Genomic DNA, 18,823 nt, shown 5'->3' with positions numbered 1-18,823 from the left:
CTTGTCATTTGCTTCATTTTATGATACCGTGCGAATATGATTATATTTATATCCTGGTGAACTGGTCAAGTTGACTCTTACTCTTCCCGAATCATATATTAAACCTCAAGCGTCTGGCACATGCGTATATGTATGTTGGAGATGTATAGCAGTCCATGGTTATGTAGTTTCATGATAATACTAAGAGCGAATAAATTACCCAAGTATAGTCGACTACTCTGAAGTTTGGTATCGCCCATGCTTCGCGCTAGCAACGATCCAGAAAGGTAAATTAAATCTTAGAGACTAACCAATATGGAAGAAGATCTTAGAGAGAATAACCAATATGGAAGAAACTATAAGCACTCAGCCAAGCATAACAGCACCGGTATGTCTGTGTAGGGAACACCTCCTATCACGAGCTGTCTTCGCCAGTGAAATTTTGACAGCGGAAGTTTCGCGCCTCGTCTGTCAACTTAAGTCAAGGAATATGTTTCTGAGAGTTTGGTGATTAGCCTGATGTAAGTGAAGGTCATTAGGTCTCAGTCTATAAGAAGCTAGTGTATGGATGGTCTTTTAGGGACGGAACTACTTGCACGTATTTGGAAATGCTCTGATAGTTGATGTGATTCCACGCCATCTGTAGTAAATAGGGAACAGAGAGTCACTTGATTCGATCACGATCAACAAGGTTAAGGTTGGTAGTATAGTAGGTGGAAACGCCCGCTCCCACTACCCTATAGAAATGGTGCCTACCTTTCGATTTGCCCCAAGAATAGCGATTCAAGAATCATGAATTCTAGCCAGTAAATCTTCCCAAACTTCCATAAAACCGCCATAGATTTCATTATTAAGCTGGATGTTGCAATAAATACCAGGTAGCCATTTCTGGCAGTGGTCAATCTACGAATATTTTACAGACACTATTAATAGTCGCATGCAAATAGTCAGGAGAGATTATACTAATCCGAGATAAATGCGATATACTGAGCATACATACTAGTCTACATTACTATTGAGAAGCTTATATCTAGCAATTTTGGAGCATTGCTAAGGTCATCACTAGCAACAGTTACTCGAAGTTATCTTCTACGGGTAGACAAAGGACTCTTTGGGCGAGAATTTCAACAGGGTCGCTCATTTGGTAACATGGCAGCCTGTCTTCTGTATTAATTAACAACGAACTACAATCTAAAATGAATAAAGCATTTCTCACAGCAAATGATGATAGTTTAGAGAGGTCTCGATGTGGTGGTCATCTGTGGCTCAATGCTGCCCTTTTTTTTTTCTTTTTCGCCGTAGAGCATATCGCAAGGGTCATATGCGTATATGTGCCTCCACACCATACCTGGTAGGAACGTAGATAGATCGACTCCAGGATTATTGAAAAGATCCAAGATCATCTATCGATTGGGGGGTTTTTGCAGATTGGTCAATTTTGCCACAGCAGGCAAACTTCCACCGTTATCGTTTTGTGTTACACAAACGTATCAATCAATCAATCTGTCCCAGTTCCTGCGGGGCACTAGTGCACAGCGAGCAGCGCCAATACGTCAACGAAGAGTCAGTGAATGCAGCTGCCAAAGCTGGTGCTACCCCGGAATGCTGCACATGTACCTGCTCCATTGGACAAGCCGGCGGAATCCACCTGTCGCTGCCGCTGCGCCTGGTTGAAACGCATACCGCTGTTTTCTGACAGGCCCCTTTTCTGGCCACCCATGTGCGAATTTATTGCAATGCTGGGTCTTCTGTTGGGCGAGTGAATGACGGATCTGTGATCGCCTTGTCGGTACCTGCTAATGCAATCATGTCTTGTATGTGGTGTCACTTTGTTGGCAGCTTGGTACGCGTACAAGCCAGCCTTTTGCCGCCAAAACAGGCTATCGAGAGGAGCGAGCAGCCAACGAGAGGCCAGCGCCTGCATGCGGGCAGCCGCCAACAGCAAAGCCCGTACCGAAGCTCTGGAGCCACTGAAGAGGGTGCGGGGCACAGCAGGTGAAGCACCCGGCGCAGGCCTGCCAGTGCCAATGAAAAGCCGCTGGGCGACTCAAAGTGCTCACTGAGGCTTGGGGCTGGCGCCTGTACCCGCGCTGATCCATGCCACACCCGCAGCTAGTGGCAGGGCCTTTGTGCCGCCTCTGATGTCACCAGACGCTGAGGGCGCCCTGTTTTGTGTTTTGAATGGCGACGTCTGTGTCTCTGCATCACGATTGGACGGCGTATGACGTTTCGCGCAGAGGGTCCAGAACAGGAGCGGACCTTGATTCTACGGCGGAGCAGTTGAGCAGTGAAGCAGGGACGTGCCAAGCAGTAGTGATAAGGTGGTGATTTATTAGAAGATTGCCTCGAGGACAAAGGACGATCAGCGCTTGATACTTCTCCACCAAGGAAAAAAAAAAGGGCGAGCGGTTTCCCTTCCACCGCCTTTGCTTGGCTTGGGCTATCGTGCAATCGCCTCAACGAGAGACACTCGCCAAACGCCGCCATTGTTGGCCAAGCTCGCCTCCGCCGCCTCCTTTTCTTTTTCTTTTCCTTCTTCCTCTCTTCTTCCTTTGGCCCTTGGCCTCTTCTTTGACATTGAACACACCGCGTTTGTTTCTGTTCGCCCCATCCTTATCGCCTGTTCCCTAGAAGCCCCCCAAGGGGCGTCACCAAATGCAGCGCTCGCACCTACAAAAATCGACCACTACGATATCCGTACTGCATCTCTAAACTAATGTTACGACCATCTCTTTCTGCTTCAGCATAATTAAACACCATTTCGTATTTCCGGTATTTTACGTCGCGCAATCACAATCCGCGGCTGCGCGCTTCGTCGCTCTCCTCTAGCCATGGAGTCAGTATCCTTTGGCGGCGACCGTACATGGTCCGGCATGGTGCTCTCGACGACTGCCTCTCTGGCGCGGCGAGATAATACGCAAGGCGCGGGAAATGGTCAGAAGAGCGCAGGCATTGGCATTGTGAGCTTCTTGACTGCCATCCTGGTCTCCGTCATCATTTTCTTTGTCCAGCTGTTGCTTTTTATGCTTCTGCGGAATAAACTGGCTCGAATTTTGTATGTATTACGCTGCTGCTGTCTTACCATCTCCCCGTCGCGATTCTGGTGCTGACGACGGCTTCTCTTCTCAACAGCAAACCCAAGACGTATCTCGTCCCCGAGCGTGAACGAACCGAATCGCCGCCAAACAACTTCCTTGTTATGATCAAGACCTTGGTCATGTACAATGACCGTGAAGTTATCAACAAATGCGGCCTGGATGCTTACTTTTTCCTGCGTTACCTAAAGACTCTGCTCATAATATTCATACCCATCTGCGCCATTGTGATGCCCATCTTGATTCCCGTCAATTATGTTGGCGGTCGCGGACATGATATCGATTTTCACACCAACAGCACTGATTCGGATTCAAGCACCAACAGCACTGACCCTACCTTCGTGCCCACAGGCCTGGATACTCTGGCTTGGGGAAATGTCAAGGCAACGGAGACTAGTCGCTATGCTGCTCACTTGGTGATGGCAATTCTTGTCGTGATCTGGGTATGCGGAGTCTTCTTCTTTGAAATGCGCGCATACATCAAGGTCCGCCAAGATTATCTTACCAGTGCCGAGCATCGACTCAGAGCTTCCGCAACAACGGTTCTTGTCAACTCAATCCCCCCCAAATGGCTTAGCGAGGAAGCGCTCTCCGGCTTGTTCGATGTATTCCCTGGTGGCATTCGCAACATCTGGATCAATCGTGATTTGACAAGTCTCTTGGATAAGGTCAACCTCCGGAACCAGATTCACGCCAAACTTGAGGACGCCGAGACTGAACTGATTCGAAGTGCCAAGAAAAAGCAGCTCAAGAAGAGAAAGGCCGAAGAAAAGAAGCAGAATAAGAAAATGTCCAAGAAAGAAAGGATCAATCGTCAAGCCGAAGAAGACGCTGAGGCCAAACGAATGGCCAACAGTGGTGAAGGTACCAATGATGGAAAGCGCCATCATGTACCGCACACAGTCGCCGAGGGCGTTCGAGAGTCGCGGATAGAAGGTATGCATCAAAGAAGACTCGAGAAACTGCACAACGTCCGGGAGGAGTCTGAGGAATCTTCAGATTCTGATGACGACCGGGGGTCTCATGTATCCGACGGTAGCAGCGTAGCGGTACTCAAGAATATCAGAGGCGCCTTCAACAAGGCTGGCGACCATATGGATGAATTCGGCACAAATAATGGCTTCATAACTTTGACACGCAAACAAACTCTCCCAGACGACGAAGATACTCGAGGTTATCAGTCTTTTGAAGCTAACCGAGCGCATACGCATTCGCGCGGAGGATCTTTGGCTTCAGCAAATTCCACAAGAGCTATCCGCCAAGACGGTGTAACCACGGTGGAAGGAAACACGGTTCGAAAGCTCGAGAATATTGATGACATGTACAACATGGAAGAACCGAAATTCTGGGAATTCTGGAAGACGCCTGCTGGTGGATACGCCTCGCCGGTTCCTCAACAAAACGAGGGAAGGGATTACATTGGCAAGCAAGGATCCGAGAAACGCACGGTCTGGCAGAATATAAAAGGCCTCCTCCCTTTCACGAGCGAAGGAGCGATAGAGGAAGGCAACTACCCTGCCGTCTACTTTGATCAGGACTACAAGGAGGATGAGGAAGAAACTCAGGCAGAGTGGGCAAAATATCTTCGGAAAAAGGATCGTCCCACTCATCGATTACCACCCTGGGGTGTATCGTGGCTGCCTGGCCTCCCATTGTTTAACAAAAAGGTCGATACCATTTATTGGTGCCGAAAAGAACTGGCCCGACTGAACATGGAAATCGAAGAAGATCAGCAGCACCCCGAGCGATTTCCCCTAATGAATTCGGCCTTTATACAGTTCAACCACCAAGTAGCTGCTCACATGGCTTGTCAAAGCATCATTCACCATATCCCCAGACATATGGCACCGCGGGTCAACGAAATTTCTCCTCGCGATGTTATTTGGAGTAACATGGCTCTTTCGTGGTGGCAAGAATGGCTTCGCACCGGTGCTGTCACTCTCATTGTAGTGGCCATGATTATCTTGTGGGCTATTCCCGTCGCCTGGACGGCCGCCTTGGGTCAACTGGATCAGCTTATTCAGCAGACTTCTTGGCTTGCTTTCCTGAGAGATAACTCGGCGCTTGAGAATGCAGCCAAGGCTGTCGCTGGTGTTCTTCCGGCTGCGGTGCTTGCTCTGCTCTTGTTCCTTGTGCCGGTGATCTTGAACGTTCTTGCGGAGATCAAGGGTGCCAAGACGGGAGCTCAAAAGTCGGAATTTGTGCAGATCTTTTACTTTGCCTTTCTCTTCGTTCAAGTTTTCCTGATTGTCTCTATTGCGTCCTTCTTTGCTGCGTCTATTGACAAGCTTGTCGACAACATCACGCAGCTCGATTCGGTCAAGGCTGTGCTGGACCTGCTTGCCACGAATCTGCCAAAGGCTGCCAACTATTTCTTCTCTTACATGATTCTTCAAGCCATGTCTACGAGCTCTGGTACGCTGCTGCAGATTGGAGCCCTGTTTGTGTGGTTCATCTTGGCTCGGCTGTTCGACAGCACCGCGCGTAGCAAGTGGTCTCGAAACACGTCGCTGAACGATGTCAACTGGGGGACGTTCTTCCCTGTCTACACCAACTTTGCTTGCATCGCCATCATCTACAGTGTTGTTGCACCGCTCATTTCAGTCTTTGCCGTCATCACATTTGGGCTCCTCTGGTTCGCTCAGCGCTATTCCATGCTCTACGTTACTCGGTTCGAAGTCGACACCGGTGGTGTGCTGTACCCTCGGGCAATCAATCAAACTTTTACGGGCATCTATGTCATGGAGCTTTGCCTAGCGGGATTGTTCTTCATCGTGGTGGATGACGAAGGCGTTCACACTTGCACGCCGCATGGCATCGTCATGATTGTTGTGCTGATTCTTACCATTCTCTACCAAGTTTTGTTGAATATCTCGTTTTCGCCTCTATTCCGATATTTGCCCATCACGTTCGAAGATGAGGCAGTACTACGTGATGAAGCCTTCCAGCGTGCTCAGGACCGCCGCTTTGGGCTTCTTGATGAGTCGGACAATGAAGGCGATGAGGGCGATGGGGGCGATGGGAGACAAGGCGGTACAGCAGAGAAGACCTCTACCTCGATGGAGAGCGGTGAAGACATTGAATTGAGCAACATCCAGCACACAGGAAGGGGCAAAGTAAATGTTCTCGCCAACCCTGTGAAGAAAGTGGGGACTTGGGCCAAGGGAGGCGGGAAACAAGTAGGATCCTGGGCCAAAGGGGGCGGCAACCAACTGAAAAAGCTTGCCATGATGGAGACCAATTCTCAGGCGGCCGAGTACCGACGAAAACAGCGAAGCAAAGATATCGAGGCCCAGCGCGCCATTGGAGAAGCGCTATTCGGGGGCATCCACGACGAAATCGAGGATCTTACCCCTGACGAGAGAGATCTCCTGGTCCGACATGCCTTTCTCCATTCGGCACTGCGAGCACGTCGACCTGTTGTTTGGATTCCTCGCGACGACCTGGGCATTAGCGATGACGAGGTCCGCCGGACGAAGGAGTATAGCGAGCATATATGGATCAGTAACGAGGGGACGGCGCTGGACAGCAAAGTGCGTGTGGTGTACGGCCGATACCCGCCGGACTTTTCTGAGGTTGATTTGATTAATTTGTGAGGATGGTTTTACCTGTCATGGAATCATGATTCTAAGCGTGGCGTTTTAAAACGTATTTTTTTTGTTTTGTACTATTATGAGAGAGAGTGTATGATGCAGGGCCCGGTTGCAATTTGCTTCATGGCGTTTACGAAACTGCGTATGAGGTTATCAGAATACCCTTGGGGAGGAGATTAATAGAGTTGAGGTGGATTTGATCAATATCAAATGAAGGAAAAGATTCCCAAGTCCCCAATGGGGCTTGATCTTTAGTTAGGGGGGAGCTTATATAATATTAAGAGTATTATCCTTTAATGGCCATTTTCCAATTGTAGATACGGAGAATTAAAGTGAATTGAATCGATATATATTCCAAATGTGGTATTGTCCTTGTGTGGAATCTGCATACAAAACACCCTTTGTTCGCGATGGGAAAATCAGCCCTAAAGACGCCTTGCTGATTTGGAATCTATAGTGGCATTGCTCTGGTCGCTGGCGCGGAATGACGGCACTCGAGTTCGAAACCCCGCAGCTGACAGCGAAATGCGGCCGTCGATTGAAGCTGCTACAGGCTAGGCCTAGGATCTTGGTATTAGAAATCAAGGGGGGCGTTTGGGTCTTGTTTGGAGAATAGCTTCCCCTCTTCTTTTATGCTGGAACAGTGAATTGCGGTGTTATAAAAGAAAATAGATTTCCGCTTTGGCATCTTGACTATTCTTGTTTTCGATTTCACCTCATTCAAATCCCTACTAGTCATCTATCACTTAATCAATCCTTTCATTCCACCGAGTCTCATCGAGTACCCAGCATCTATCTTCACTCATTCACTCTATAAAAAAAACACCGCCAAAATAACCTTCCTCAGCAAGCTCTTCAGTCCCAAAATGGGCAAATCAGTAGTTTCCAAGAGCGGCCACGCCACGGCCCGCGTCAACGGCACCGTCATCGCCGAAGCAACCTCCTGGATGGAGACCGAGGGCAACGTTTACTTCCCGCCGGAGAGCATCAAGAGCGAGTACTTTACAGGGACGAGCCAGAACAGTTTTTGTCCATGGAAGGGGGAGGCGAGCTACTATACCATTAATGCTGGTGGTGAGTTTTGTCGGCTTTTGAGCACATGGTGATTGGATGGGGGACTGGATATTGATTCGTGTGTTTTGAAAAATAGGACAGCAATTTGATAATGCTGCGTGGTATTATCCGCAGCCGTTGGAGGGAGCTGTGGATTTGAGGGACCATGTTGCGTTTTGTAAGTGACTTTCACGATGATGATGATGATGATGATGGGGAATGTAGCTTGCTAATTTTGAGAGACAGACAAGAACAAGGTTGAGATTACCGCCAACTAAGAAGGATGAATGTTTAAACATAGAGCATGAAGAGCGATTGTGGGAACAGCAGTACACAATAAAGCGTTATTATATGTCATTTGTTGATGTTGAAATTTATATTATTTTTACAAACCATTGCAGTTTGCTAAGTAAACATATTTTTCTGTAAAACCGCTTCTTCCAGTACATATATATGTAACGCATGTAATAGATACAGGCAACTATATGCCTTGTTGTGAAATAACATCAAAGAAATATAAAAAAAAATCAATAGCACGCCATATTTAGCTCGGTATTCCTACACACAAAACATCGTTCCCAATTAATCCTTTCCAGTCGTTCAATCTCCAACGCCATGTATCATATAAAAGTAGTTTGTCGCTCTAATAATGCATGCCGAACACTCTAAATGTTTCGAAAACGCCAAACGAATAGCAATAGTAAAAAGCCAAGGCAAAATGTCTATGATGATGATGATGATGATGCCGCTGCTTGCTTGCGCTTTTCTGTCTCTTTGACATCTTCCATCTCCTTTCTCATAATGTTGTTGAAAAACTCGGCGTTGTCAAGATACAGATGGTGACCCGCCTTGGGGACGACGACGACCTTGCAGCTGCCGTTTTCGTTGCTCTTCTCTTCCTCTGTGCCGGTTCGCATGACGTTGGCCTTGACCTGCTTGAGCTTCTCCTCAGCCGCAAGACCGCCGGCAACGTCCATCCAGTCGTTTTCTCCGTACATGAAGACAACGGGGATACCAGTCTCTTTGGCGACCGTCTCGCCGTCGGGTCCCTTGATTGGCTGTCGGCCAACGTCCTGGATGCGGTTGATCACCGGGCGGCGAGCGAATGCCCCTGGAGCAAGGATATACGCCAAAGCGTATTCGCCGCTGCCCTTCTGCTTGAAGATGGAGAATGAGTAGTCGTGGAGAGTTTGGGCCTCCTCGGTGGGGAGGTGATTGAACCGTCTGGAGGTCCAGCCGGAAACGAATCGCGGACCGAGGGGACCGGCCAACCGAACAATGCTAAAGGGCGATACATTGGCGTCCCAGAGCCAGATGAGCCAGTTGGGATAGGGGCGCTTTGGTGCGACAGCAGCGTCTGTCTTGGTTGTGGTCTGCTGGTCTACAGTGAATTCGTTCTGCATTGTGGACTCGCCAGGCTCGGGCAGGGCAGAATTGACGGCGTATGGATCTTCTGGAATTCCAACAGGCGAGGCAAGGATGAGCTTCTTCAAGTGGCCAGGATACTTGAGAGCATACGAAACGGCGAGGTAGCCTCCCAGAGAGTGGCCCAGCAGCGTGAAGCGCTCAATCTTCCTTGCCTTGCGCCACTCCTCTAGAGCATCGATGAAGAAGTTTTCTGCTTCAATAACTTTAGCCTCCTTGTCCTTTGAGTGGATCTTGAACGGAGGCCTGGATGAGTTGCCCATGCCCAGCATGTCGAGGGCATATAGCTTCAAGCCGGGGATTCTGGAAATGGGCTCAAAGTTCTTGTAGAAGAAACCGAGGCCAGCGCCGTAGCCGTGGACCATGACGAGCGTCTCTTCGGGCTCCTCGCCAACCCGCTCAACAGAGAATTCATTGAGGGCGCGATTCTTGCCGGAAAGCTGGACCATCGATCGTCTCCAAATTCTAGCGCCAAAGGAGTCGGTTTGATCGGTGGTGGAGAGGCTGGCCATGCTGGTTGTGGCCTCTTTAAGGAATGGAATGTGCTTGAGCACATTGCGCTCGGCCATGGAAGGCGTAACGCTTGACCACTAGAATTTCAACGGTGAGAAGAGAACAGGAAAACAAAGCAGAGAAGACAAAAAGAGCCAGAACATACCCATTGGTAGGCAGCCTCCTTGTATCCCAGAGGAAAGTATGCGCCCTTCACCTGCTGGGGCTTCCCCTGGCGCAGCTCTTCAGTCGCCTCAGGGGGCGGTTGAACGCGGATCGCATTCTCGGTGGTGGACATTCTGGACACGGGATAAGCAGGAGACGCTGTGGGTGGCGTGGTTGCGGTGTTGAGGGTGAGGTTGAGTCGCGATCGGTGCAGAATCGCTGTGACGGGTTGAGTTTTGAGCATGCCTGAGGAAAAGAAACTTTTTTGGGGCAGCTGCACAGCTCTTATATCAAGCCTCAGTCACGGCCCCAGGCACCCGCGTCTGACAAACGTCGTCGACTTTGTGGCCACGCAACTGGCTTATCTCTTTTGTGTCGCAAGGCGGCCGGATTTGGCGCTGGCGGAGGACGACGGAGTTTAGAAAACCTTAGACTCGGGGTTTGGGCAATCCGGATTCCGAGAGTGTAAGTGACGACAGAGTGTGGCGCACGCAATGCAGCGAAAATGAAGGAGAAATGAGATGCAAATGCCTTGTTTGATGCAGGATTATATTAGGTATATTATAAGATTGGCATTGGGCCAACCCGAATTGTTGATCTGGCAAAAAAGACGCCAGCTTTACACCGACGTTCGATTTGCCTCCTCTCCTGTCCTGGTCACGGAGCACATGTCCCTATTGCTTAGCGCTAGGGGTCCATGGTTAGGGATTAGGGGCTGTTTTTTGTTGAGCTCGGCGGGCCTTCAGTGGCGGGTGACCTGCAGCTGGTCCCTGCTAGAGGGCAGTCTCGTCTTCAGGGCCTGCACGTGCCCAGGATTTGGCACTGAAAGATCACTGAGATGGCAGCTACGAATACGTAGTGGATAAAAATCCATATGGATCTCTATTCGAGCAGTCCATCGACCAATCACTGCTGCATGATCCAGCCACCACGTAATACACTTGACGGGACGTGCTGATGCTGCTACGGGCTATTACTGGCAATAGTCCGGAATGACCGACTCGATAATGTTTGCACCGGATTCCGAGCTGCGTGCATCTCAACGGGTTTGTTGGTCCCTGCATGCAATGATTGGCCACGTAATAGACCGCTGCGCTAAGAAGGAATAAATAATCAGCTGAATGATGCAGATTAAGAGGGCAAGTTTGGCCGTGAGCAATCCAGCTAATCGACAAAACTGATCTTAATATTCATATTATTAGTGTAGTGTTGCCATCTAGCACCGGGTTACTGTTACTGTTACACATCACTTCACTTATTCAAAGAACTCGCTTCATCTTTTGGACCCGTCTTATATGGACAGCTAAAACTCCGCAAGTGACTTAAAAGGGACTGATTGGGGGCAGTCTCTGGCATGTGATCCCCGCTGACCTGATTTTCCTTGTTCGGAAGATCCACCGCTAAATCTCAGACTTGCACTCGCGTGCGACAATCTCCGCCAAAATCTTTGAGATGTGCCGCCCGTTTAAAAAAAGATAACGGCTGCTGCCGGGATTCTCCACTTGCATGAAATCCAGCGCCGACACGGCCCTGTCCGGAACGGCATTAAACAAAAAGAGAGAAAATAAGGTATTAGATCGAGTTGCCATATGATTCTATGCCAATGCCTCCATGTAGATGGAATAATATCCCACGTAGGCTCCTCTAACTACTGCGTTGTTTAGATTTATTAGAGTCCCCCGCCTTCCTATTTCTGGTCTCGCGGCTGAATTTCGTGTAAGTGATGGCATGGCCTATATTAGATGCATTTTCAAATTCGATATGTTCACATGTAATTTGGCCTATGCCGCTTGCAAATTGAGTATTCACAGTCGTTCCGAGGTGTGTGTTAACCCGTACGTTAACCAACATGCGATCTCTATTCTTATGTAAAAGTTATTTACTTGTACATATGGTTTATATGTAGTATATTATAACGTTACGAAACTATCATGGAATAGAATTGCAGAGAATATCGAGATTGCAATGAAAGACTAAATCTTGCATCAGGGATGCATCAAAACTCGTTAGTGGTTGAATAGCTTGTAATTTTTTTTTTTGCAATTTTACATTTATCGGTTTGAGACAAGAGTAACAGGCGTACTAGAGATATCAACAGCTAATTTGTTCGTTAATTGCTATACGATTGGTATTTATCAGATAAACTTTTGGCGGAGCGTTGCTACATCTTCTCGTATCTGGCGGCTATACTTCTCTCTCACACTTTTTCTTCGACGAGCATGGCATTCGTCGCCAACTTATTTGCCTGCAGTTTTCCTCTTCTTTGCAATCTCATAAAACAGACTTCCGTCGTACATCTTCCGGATGTCCTCCTTCATCATTCGTCCGTCGTCAGGCCAGAGAAGGATGTAAGTTGCAAGCCCTGTATACATTCAGTCAGACCCTTTTCGCATCATGGTTTGCTTCAAATAATTCTGAGACATACACTCCAAAAAGGTTCCTCCCCATCCGAATGGGTCGGCTAGGGCTCTCTGACCCTTTAGCAGATTCCAAACATCTCTCAGAGTGACATAATCCCTGTCGTCGGCGTACTTGGAGAATATATCCTCAAATTTCTGAGGCACGAAGCGTCCTTCATTGTCATATGTTCCGCTATCGCTTCCATGCTTGTCTTTATGGATATTTTGGAGGTAGATGCGAAAAAGGGGATCGGGGAGGTGCCCGGGGACTGTTGGGTAGGAAAAGCCTGCATGGATAATTAAGACAGATAGTAGGCAGAATAGGATATTGAAGCCCAGCGCGCGGAAGCCTCTGAATGTATCTAGCGGCCACACTATGCCGTCTTTATCCTATATGCATGTGAGAAGAGAGCGCGAGGTATAGGAAGTAAGCCGGCGATGCTTACCTGGTCAAAATAATCACAATGCTGCTGCAAAACCTGGACCGAGGTCAACCTGGGCTCTTTAAGGATAGCCTAGTGAATAAGCATACCGTCTGATTTTGATGCTCTCTTGCCCAATTACCTTCCTGTGTGCCTTCGGGGTGCTCGTACGTTGCAGCTATATTAGCCCTAGCGGTTCCTAGAATGCGCATCGCTCAGTTTGGGTACCTCAAATCACCAAATCGCAGGAGCTTATACCTGTATGCGTGAGCTTCACGTCGTCTTCCGGCTGGAGGAACGGCTTCCGCTGGAATGTGACTGGCACGCTTGCGATATGGCTCGTTACCGCATCTGAATTGCTCTTTGAATCTGAATCAATTCCATTCACCAGCGCAGCTTTGTAATCCATTGTGATGTCGCGATATTTGCCTTTGGGACCATGAGGCGAGTGAAGAACGAGATGATTGAGAGGCTACGAAAGAGCATAAGAAATCTAAATATTAAGACCACAGTAATTAAAGAGCTAAGCTCAATGCCATCATTCTCCGCACAAGCTATCTGCGACACGGGTCGAATTGCTGGAAGCTCTGCGATGACGACATTCTGAGTTCATGATTGGGTTTCCTAGCTATCCCTGTGAGCAATTGAAATGGTATGAATGCGGAAGTGATCATCTCGACGTCACACCTTCACGCACTGCAGTTTTCATTGTTGATGTAAACTAACTCCATATAGCTACAGTATTATGTCAAGCAAATAATTGTTACAAATAATTTACATGTGATAATGACTAAATTTGAACTTCGTATAGAGCCCAAGTTGAATATTATGCACTCTCACCTAGCGAGTTTCTACAGTGCCAACAGCATAATATTCTAACTTAGTTCAAACTTTAAGTGAGCAGCCAAACAATCGTCAATATCATAGGCAATTTATGCTATAATGTTTTGAAGCATATTAATTATGTAATTTATTTAAATACTCATTCGACGTCTTCGCCCGTCTATTGTATGCATGCTAGACTATGGCGCTCATAACCTCTGGCGACATCCCATCTTGCATCAAGGCCTATTCTGCTAAAAAAGAATATGGCAATTTTTTTTTTTTACAAAAGTGTTATTTATTACGAGATAAAAGACGTATCAATTTCGAAAGAAGCTACTTGAATTTACTAGTTTAAGATACGCTGACGAAATGGAATCCACTGATGCCTTGACTGCTTGTTCAGTCTTTACCGGCCAGTGATGCCGCATACGAGCCACTGCACTCTCGTGCTATTCAATCGTGTCGTTTCATGACAGATTTCATGCCCAGAAGTGAGAGCCAGGTAATTCGATCACTATTCATTCCCAGACATAACAAATACTCATGTTCGTTCATATAGAAATTTACTTGCAGACTTACATGTGATGCCGCTGTGATGGCTTCCATTTGCGGCAATACGCGAGGCAGCCAATCACAGCGCCGGCTTGACGAGGCGACACTGCTTCGCCCCACAATGCAGAGACACTCGGCCCACCACCGCGCAACTCTTCCAGGCAAGGCTGAGCACCCGCCTTCGTCCATCAGCTCCATCCTTTCCATCCTCCCATCCCCCGGCCGAACAGACCCGCGACTTCTCCCGCCGCCGCTTCCTCGTGCTTGCTGAGCCTCGAGCCTCTGCCGGCGGCTGCCCGCAACACCATGGCCGACGACCTCGACTCCATCGTCAAGGGGGCGCCGACTGCCAGTGCTGCCGCCGCCACCAGCGATGCCAGCGTCGGCGACAGCGCCAGCGCCAAAGCCGGCACCAGCCCGTTCCCCCCTGTGCAGGGCCTGGGCAAGCCTGGCGATCCGCTGCATCACACGCCCAGCTCCCCGTCCATGATATACCTGAATCTCCTCATCCTCGAAGCCTCGCTGCGCGCGCAGTTCCTGGAGCTGCGTGCCCGGAAGCGCCACCACACCTTCTTCCTCGCCATCCTCACGCTCTGGGTCGCATTCTTCGCTTACAAGCTATACTTTGCCCCGCGGGAGGATGGCCGCGGCGTTGGAGGGTCGATATACTGGGCGGTGGAGGGCGCACAAAAGGTGTGCTTCATGGGCGGAATCATCACTGCCGGTCTCGTCTGGGCCACAGGCATCTGGGAGCGCGGCATTCGGTGGCCGCGCCGCTGGTTCGCCATATCCAACCGAGGCCTGCGCGGCTTCAACTGCAAACTCGTCATAATCCGACAGACATGGTGGGCCGAGGCGCTGTCGACCATCGGCTTCTTCCTCACCTACGGCCTATTTTCGCATACGGCCAGTTCGTCGTACCGCCTCGTCGAGCCGCAGCTGCTGCGCCAGGTCGAGAAAGAACTCCAACTTACGAGCGATAACCATCCCACCTTGGTTCTTCCCCCCGACGACGATGAGTTTGGCGGTCACGAAGAGGACTTGGCCCCCGGCGGCGACTACGTCAAGTTGCTACTTTTACCCAAGCCGTTTTCGCCTACTTTTCGTGAAAACTGGGAGCTATATCGCACAGAGTACTGGGAGAGGGAGAATGAACGCCGGCGATTGCTACGGCAAAAGGTCAAGGAACACTCCAAGAAAATCGCAAAGGAACAGTATGGCTGGTTATGGTGGCTTCCCTGGCATCAGAATCCACAGCCTCGCGTGCGCCGTGAGCCGCAGAAGATGGTCCATCACCGTATAGCGAGCAGCGCCGAACGCAAGCGTAGGGGTAGCAGCGTGCGCCGCTCGTCAGTGAGCTCGTCGAGAAGCCCGACACCTCAAGTCTTCGACAGCGACGGCCAGACCCCGCGCAAGCAGAGCCCCATCTCGGAGAAACGCCGAAAGCCGGCAGGGTCAATATCTAAAGTAAAGAGGCCTGGCGGTGATTCTAGGTCAGTGACGCCAGACGTACCGTCACGGCTGTCTAGGGAGAGCAGCGTAACTCTTGATACAGAGACGGATGGCAGCAGTGGGCGGACACTACGGAGCGCGAGTAAAAGGGCCAGTCCAGTGCCTTTATCGCCTGACTGATTAATGATGCCAAGGACTAAATGATGGGCATTACTGGAGATGGGACATGATATAAGACTTTGACTTTTTCTGTATGCGTGACGAGATCATATACTTTATTATGAAGCTTTCCAGTCCGTGTAATTACGCCGTGTTTCTTATTGCTCTCTTGGATAAGACTTCTCATATAATACAATAAGCGATGAAATTCATTACTCCAGGCTATCCTTTCCTGAGCATCCAGTGATAACGGTTCAAAGTTGGATCATCTCTTATGACTCACGAAGAACAAAAATGTGCCAGAATTGCCTAATTAGGAAGTTGAGCGCGCCTAGCTAGCCGCTGCTATTGAGGATCTTTTGCCTCTGACTCACTATGCAGGATAAAAAAAAAACGGCTATTTTCTGCTAATCTTGGCATCTCTTATAAAACGAACGTATCGAAAATATGCAAAGGATTCCAAACGGATAGTTCTGCTGCTAGATTCGCACACTAGTCTGCTTGTGGATTTGCTTCCGCTGAGGCTACTTCTTATAAATGTAAATAGACAACCTAATAGGATGAGCACTGATTTGCGATTCACAGTCTCTACAATTTACTGTAAATGCAATTTTAACCCAACTCCTCTCATAACATATACTCTCAACTACTTACATCATCATCATGGCAACCGAAACATCTCACCTCAACACACGCATCCCCTCATCCTCCAACCCCCTCCTGTTTCTCCGCACCATCCAGCCCTCCGATGCCTCAGCCTTCGCCTCCATTCTCTCTTCCCCATCAAACAGAACCGACCCTCATGGCAAGGACATGGACATTGCAACAGCAGAGGCAGCCATCTCCCGCATGCGAGAATCAGCAAGTCAGCCCACCATCGTCGACGCTCAGGGAAATGTCACCAGCGGACCAGACCGCGTGAACATGATGCTGGTGCTCAAATCAGAAGAGAACAGTCATGAAGAGACCGTAATAGGGCTGGGAGGTTTCGGGGCGATTAAAAACTGGGAACGAGAGGGGCGCAAGATTCGAGCGGGAGATGTAGGCGTCATGATGGACCCGGCATATAAACGCCGCGGCTACGGCATTGAAGCTATGAGAATGGCAATAAGCTGGGCTTTTAGTGCAGCCAGTGAGGGAGGGCCTCAGCTAGATCTAGTGACTATCACGACGTTGGAGGATAATGCCTCGATGCTGAAGCTCGTGGACGAGAAGCTTGGGCTGGGGGGAAAGGGGATCGCAAGACCGGCGGAGTTTGATGAGAATAAGCAGGAGATCTACTATGAACTGCGGAAAGAAGATTGGGAAAATATTAACAAAAACTAATATACACAGAGAAATGACTAAGAAAAAGAAAGAAAAAACTTCCCGTCTATAATCGACGAACAAAGAAACTCAAAGCACCAGTCTTACTCCATCATCACCATAATCTACCGAGTCATATTCTCCCAGACCAATATAATCACAGAGTCGATATTCTCAGGCCCAGGTTCACCAACAGCCTTATCAATATAAGCCTGCCACACCGCACCATCATCACTCATAACCGAATCTGCAAACTCCCACAACCTTCGATTTTCCGTCCATATCAGCTCCGTCCTGTCCACTCCCGCATCGTCGATGATGACTTCATGTGACTTCGACGATTCATCCGTAGCCACGTTATCTATAATGGCCATGGAGCCCTTTGAGTGGTGTTTTACGGTATCATAATGCTCGCTGATGGATACTCCCACAGTGAGAACCCAATTGTCGTGAAACTCGTAACGCTGCATAAAGCACGTATCACACACATTCGTCACCAAATGTGCCACATTCACATCCATTCCGTGCCGGCCCAGTGCGTCATGGAGAACCAGTGGCCGTATGCCACTCTCATAAGCATCCGCATCCAAATTGACCACTTCGATATCCGGATTATGAAAGCCAGGCAAGACATTCATCTTGACATCGCTATCCCACGCGAAGCAACTTTTCAAAAATACGTCCCACCGCTTCGCATGAAAGCGGTCCCTCAGCTCAGGCATCTCAAAGCATGCGAGTTTCGAAAGCGTATCCAACGCAGGGCGAGTGAGAAATACGGCACCGCCGCCATAAGTCGTGGTAGTAGTATTGCTTCGCGTTGCCTCCCAATCATAGTGCTCGCTTGGCAGGCCAATATAGACCTCCTCGTCTGTCTTGTATGAGGCCAGGCGATGCTGTAGATACGAAACGTCGGGAAGGAAAACGTCGTCTTCAATAAGCGCATACCAACGCTTAATTGCGCCGCCGCTGCTAGAAAGAACCGCACCAAAAGATTTGAGAAGATGGGCAAGCTCGTGATATCGACTCGTTAGAGACATCGGCTCTCCTGTAGCGAATACTTGAGAATCGACCCCATTAGTTCGAAGGAGATCTTCAAGCTCCTTTACTTCGTCCTTGTCTGCTTGGTCAAGCATAAGAACGAGACTCGCGCCGTTACTCTTCTTATGGCCATTTGTAAGCCACCGAGTCCAGCTTCTTAACAGCGCTCCCTCTCGATCCATAATCTTGTCGTATGTTGTTGTTATCCCAAACACCAATTCAGAGGCGTCGTAAGATTTCGAACTCAAATCTCCTAAAGCAGGTAGTTCCATCCTATGGGTAACTCTCACGTCCAGCGGATTTGGATGCTCAGTAAACACCACTTTTGCATCTTGGGAGCCAAAGTTGTTGTGCACACTATTTACGGCGGCCCATTTTGTAGAATCTCTAGCATGACGAAATCTCCATGATAGCCACTCCGTCTCATTCGTCAGTTTGAATTCACGACTCAAACGTGCCAGGTATTGCTCTTCTGGCGACAATCCTTCTCCCAGAGAACCAGCCGCGCTGATGGGAAGGACATCGTAATCGGACTCTCGAAACAATTCTAGACTTCTCAAGACGATAAAGCAAATGACAAGTGTAGAAAGAAAAGGAAAGAGTCTGAAATTAGCGTTAGACATCGCCTTTGCAGGCTGGATTGTTGGACTCTATAGAATAAGCAGCGGTCTGGCGTCGCTCCTATCAGCCAGGAATCTGGAGCATCAATGGCATATCCGAACAAGCAAAAAGGAGCACGAAGATAGAAAAAGCAATGGAAAATGGCTACCCATGCAGAGAAGGAAAAGGAAAAGGAAAAAAGAAGAAAACACTCGGCACGTCCCGAGGGGGATCGACCAAATGGCGCGGTGGGTGTTGGAGGGTCTGGC

General features: G+C 49.0%; 8 protein-coding genes across 8 annotated transcripts; 5 read left to right on the top strand and 3 right to left on the bottom strand.

Moving 5' to 3' along the window:
• Positions 1-2,324: 2,324 nt before the first annotated feature.
• TrAFT101_000967 (uncharacterized protein) lies at positions 2,325-6,992 on the top strand. The gene is made up of 2 exons (XM_024909413.2): positions 2,325-3,034; positions 3,112-6,992. The coding sequence occupies exons 1-2, from the start codon at positions 2,811-2,813 to the stop codon at positions 6,668-6,670; spliced, it is 3,783 nt and encodes a 1,260-aa protein (XP_024765202.2). The 5' UTR covers positions 2,325-2,810; the 3' UTR covers positions 6,671-6,992.
• A 282-nt stretch (positions 6,993-7,274) lies between these two features.
• Positions 7,275-8,190, top strand: TrAFT101_000966 (uncharacterized protein). The gene is made up of 3 exons (XM_024909412.2): positions 7,275-7,741; positions 7,818-7,898; positions 7,967-8,190. Exons 1-3 carry the CDS (start codon positions 7,534-7,536, stop codon positions 7,996-7,998), a joined length of 321 nt encoding a protein of 106 aa, XP_024765201.1. The 5' UTR covers positions 7,275-7,533; the 3' UTR covers positions 7,999-8,190.
• TrAFT101_000965 (uncharacterized protein) lies at positions 8,079-10,385 on the bottom strand. The gene is made up of 2 exons (XM_024901709.2): positions 9,804-10,385; positions 8,079-9,735 (listed from the first exon to the last, which is right to left on the bottom strand). The coding sequence occupies exons 1-2, from the start codon at positions 10,044-10,046 to the stop codon at positions 8,443-8,445; spliced, it is 1,536 nt and encodes a 511-aa protein (XP_024765200.2). The 5' UTR covers positions 10,047-10,385; the 3' UTR covers positions 8,079-8,442.
• Positions 10,386-11,836: 1,451 nt separating this feature from the next.
• On the bottom strand, positions 11,837-13,182 carry TrAFT101_000964 (uncharacterized protein). The gene is made up of 5 exons (XM_024904929.2): positions 12,882-13,182; positions 12,734-12,822; positions 12,648-12,680; positions 12,228-12,591; positions 11,837-12,164 (listed from the first exon to the last, which is right to left on the bottom strand). Exons 1-5 carry the CDS (start codon positions 13,030-13,032, stop codon positions 12,040-12,042), a joined length of 762 nt encoding a protein of 253 aa, XP_024765199.1. The 5' UTR covers positions 13,033-13,182; the 3' UTR covers positions 11,837-12,039.
• Positions 13,183-13,917: 735 nt separating this feature from the next.
• Positions 13,918-14,271, top strand: TrAFT101_000963 (uncharacterized protein; the record flags this gene model as incomplete). Its single annotated transcript, XM_066126207.1, has 2 exons — positions 13,918-13,950; positions 14,008-14,271. 2 exons carry the CDS (start codon positions 13,918-13,920, stop codon positions 14,269-14,271), a joined length of 297 nt encoding a protein of 98 aa, XP_065982306.1.
• Positions 14,272-14,306: 35 nt separating this feature from the next.
• TrAFT101_000962 (uncharacterized protein) lies at positions 14,307-15,632 on the top strand (the record flags this gene model as incomplete). The annotated part of the gene is made up of 1 exon (XM_024907500.2): positions 14,307-15,632. One exon carries the CDS (start codon positions 14,307-14,309, stop codon positions 15,630-15,632), a length of 1,326 nt encoding a protein of 441 aa, XP_024765198.2.
• Positions 15,633-16,218: 586 nt separating this feature from the next.
• TrAFT101_000961 (uncharacterized protein) lies at positions 16,219-16,994 on the top strand. The gene has a single exon (XM_024907499.2). The coding sequence runs from the start codon at positions 16,275-16,277 to the stop codon at positions 16,935-16,937; it is 663 nt and encodes a 220-aa protein (XP_024765197.1). The 5' UTR covers positions 16,219-16,274; the 3' UTR covers positions 16,938-16,994.
• Positions 16,603-18,708, bottom strand: TrAFT101_000960 (uncharacterized protein). The gene has a single exon (XM_024910501.2). The coding sequence runs from the start codon at positions 18,575-18,577 to the stop codon at positions 17,042-17,044; it is 1,536 nt and encodes a 511-aa protein (XP_024765196.2). The 5' UTR covers positions 18,578-18,708; the 3' UTR covers positions 16,603-17,041.
• Between the last annotated feature and the right edge of the window lie 115 nt (positions 18,709-18,823).

Source organism: Trichoderma asperellum, chromosome 1 (genome assembly GCF_020647865.1).
Source record: "Trichoderma asperellum chromosome 1, complete sequence".
NCBI classification, from domain to species: domain Eukaryota; kingdom Fungi; phylum Ascomycota; class Sordariomycetes; order Hypocreales; family Hypocreaceae; genus Trichoderma; species Trichoderma asperellum.
Note: the sequence above shows the minus strand (reverse complement) of the source record. Positions and strands in the feature narration are given on the sequence as shown.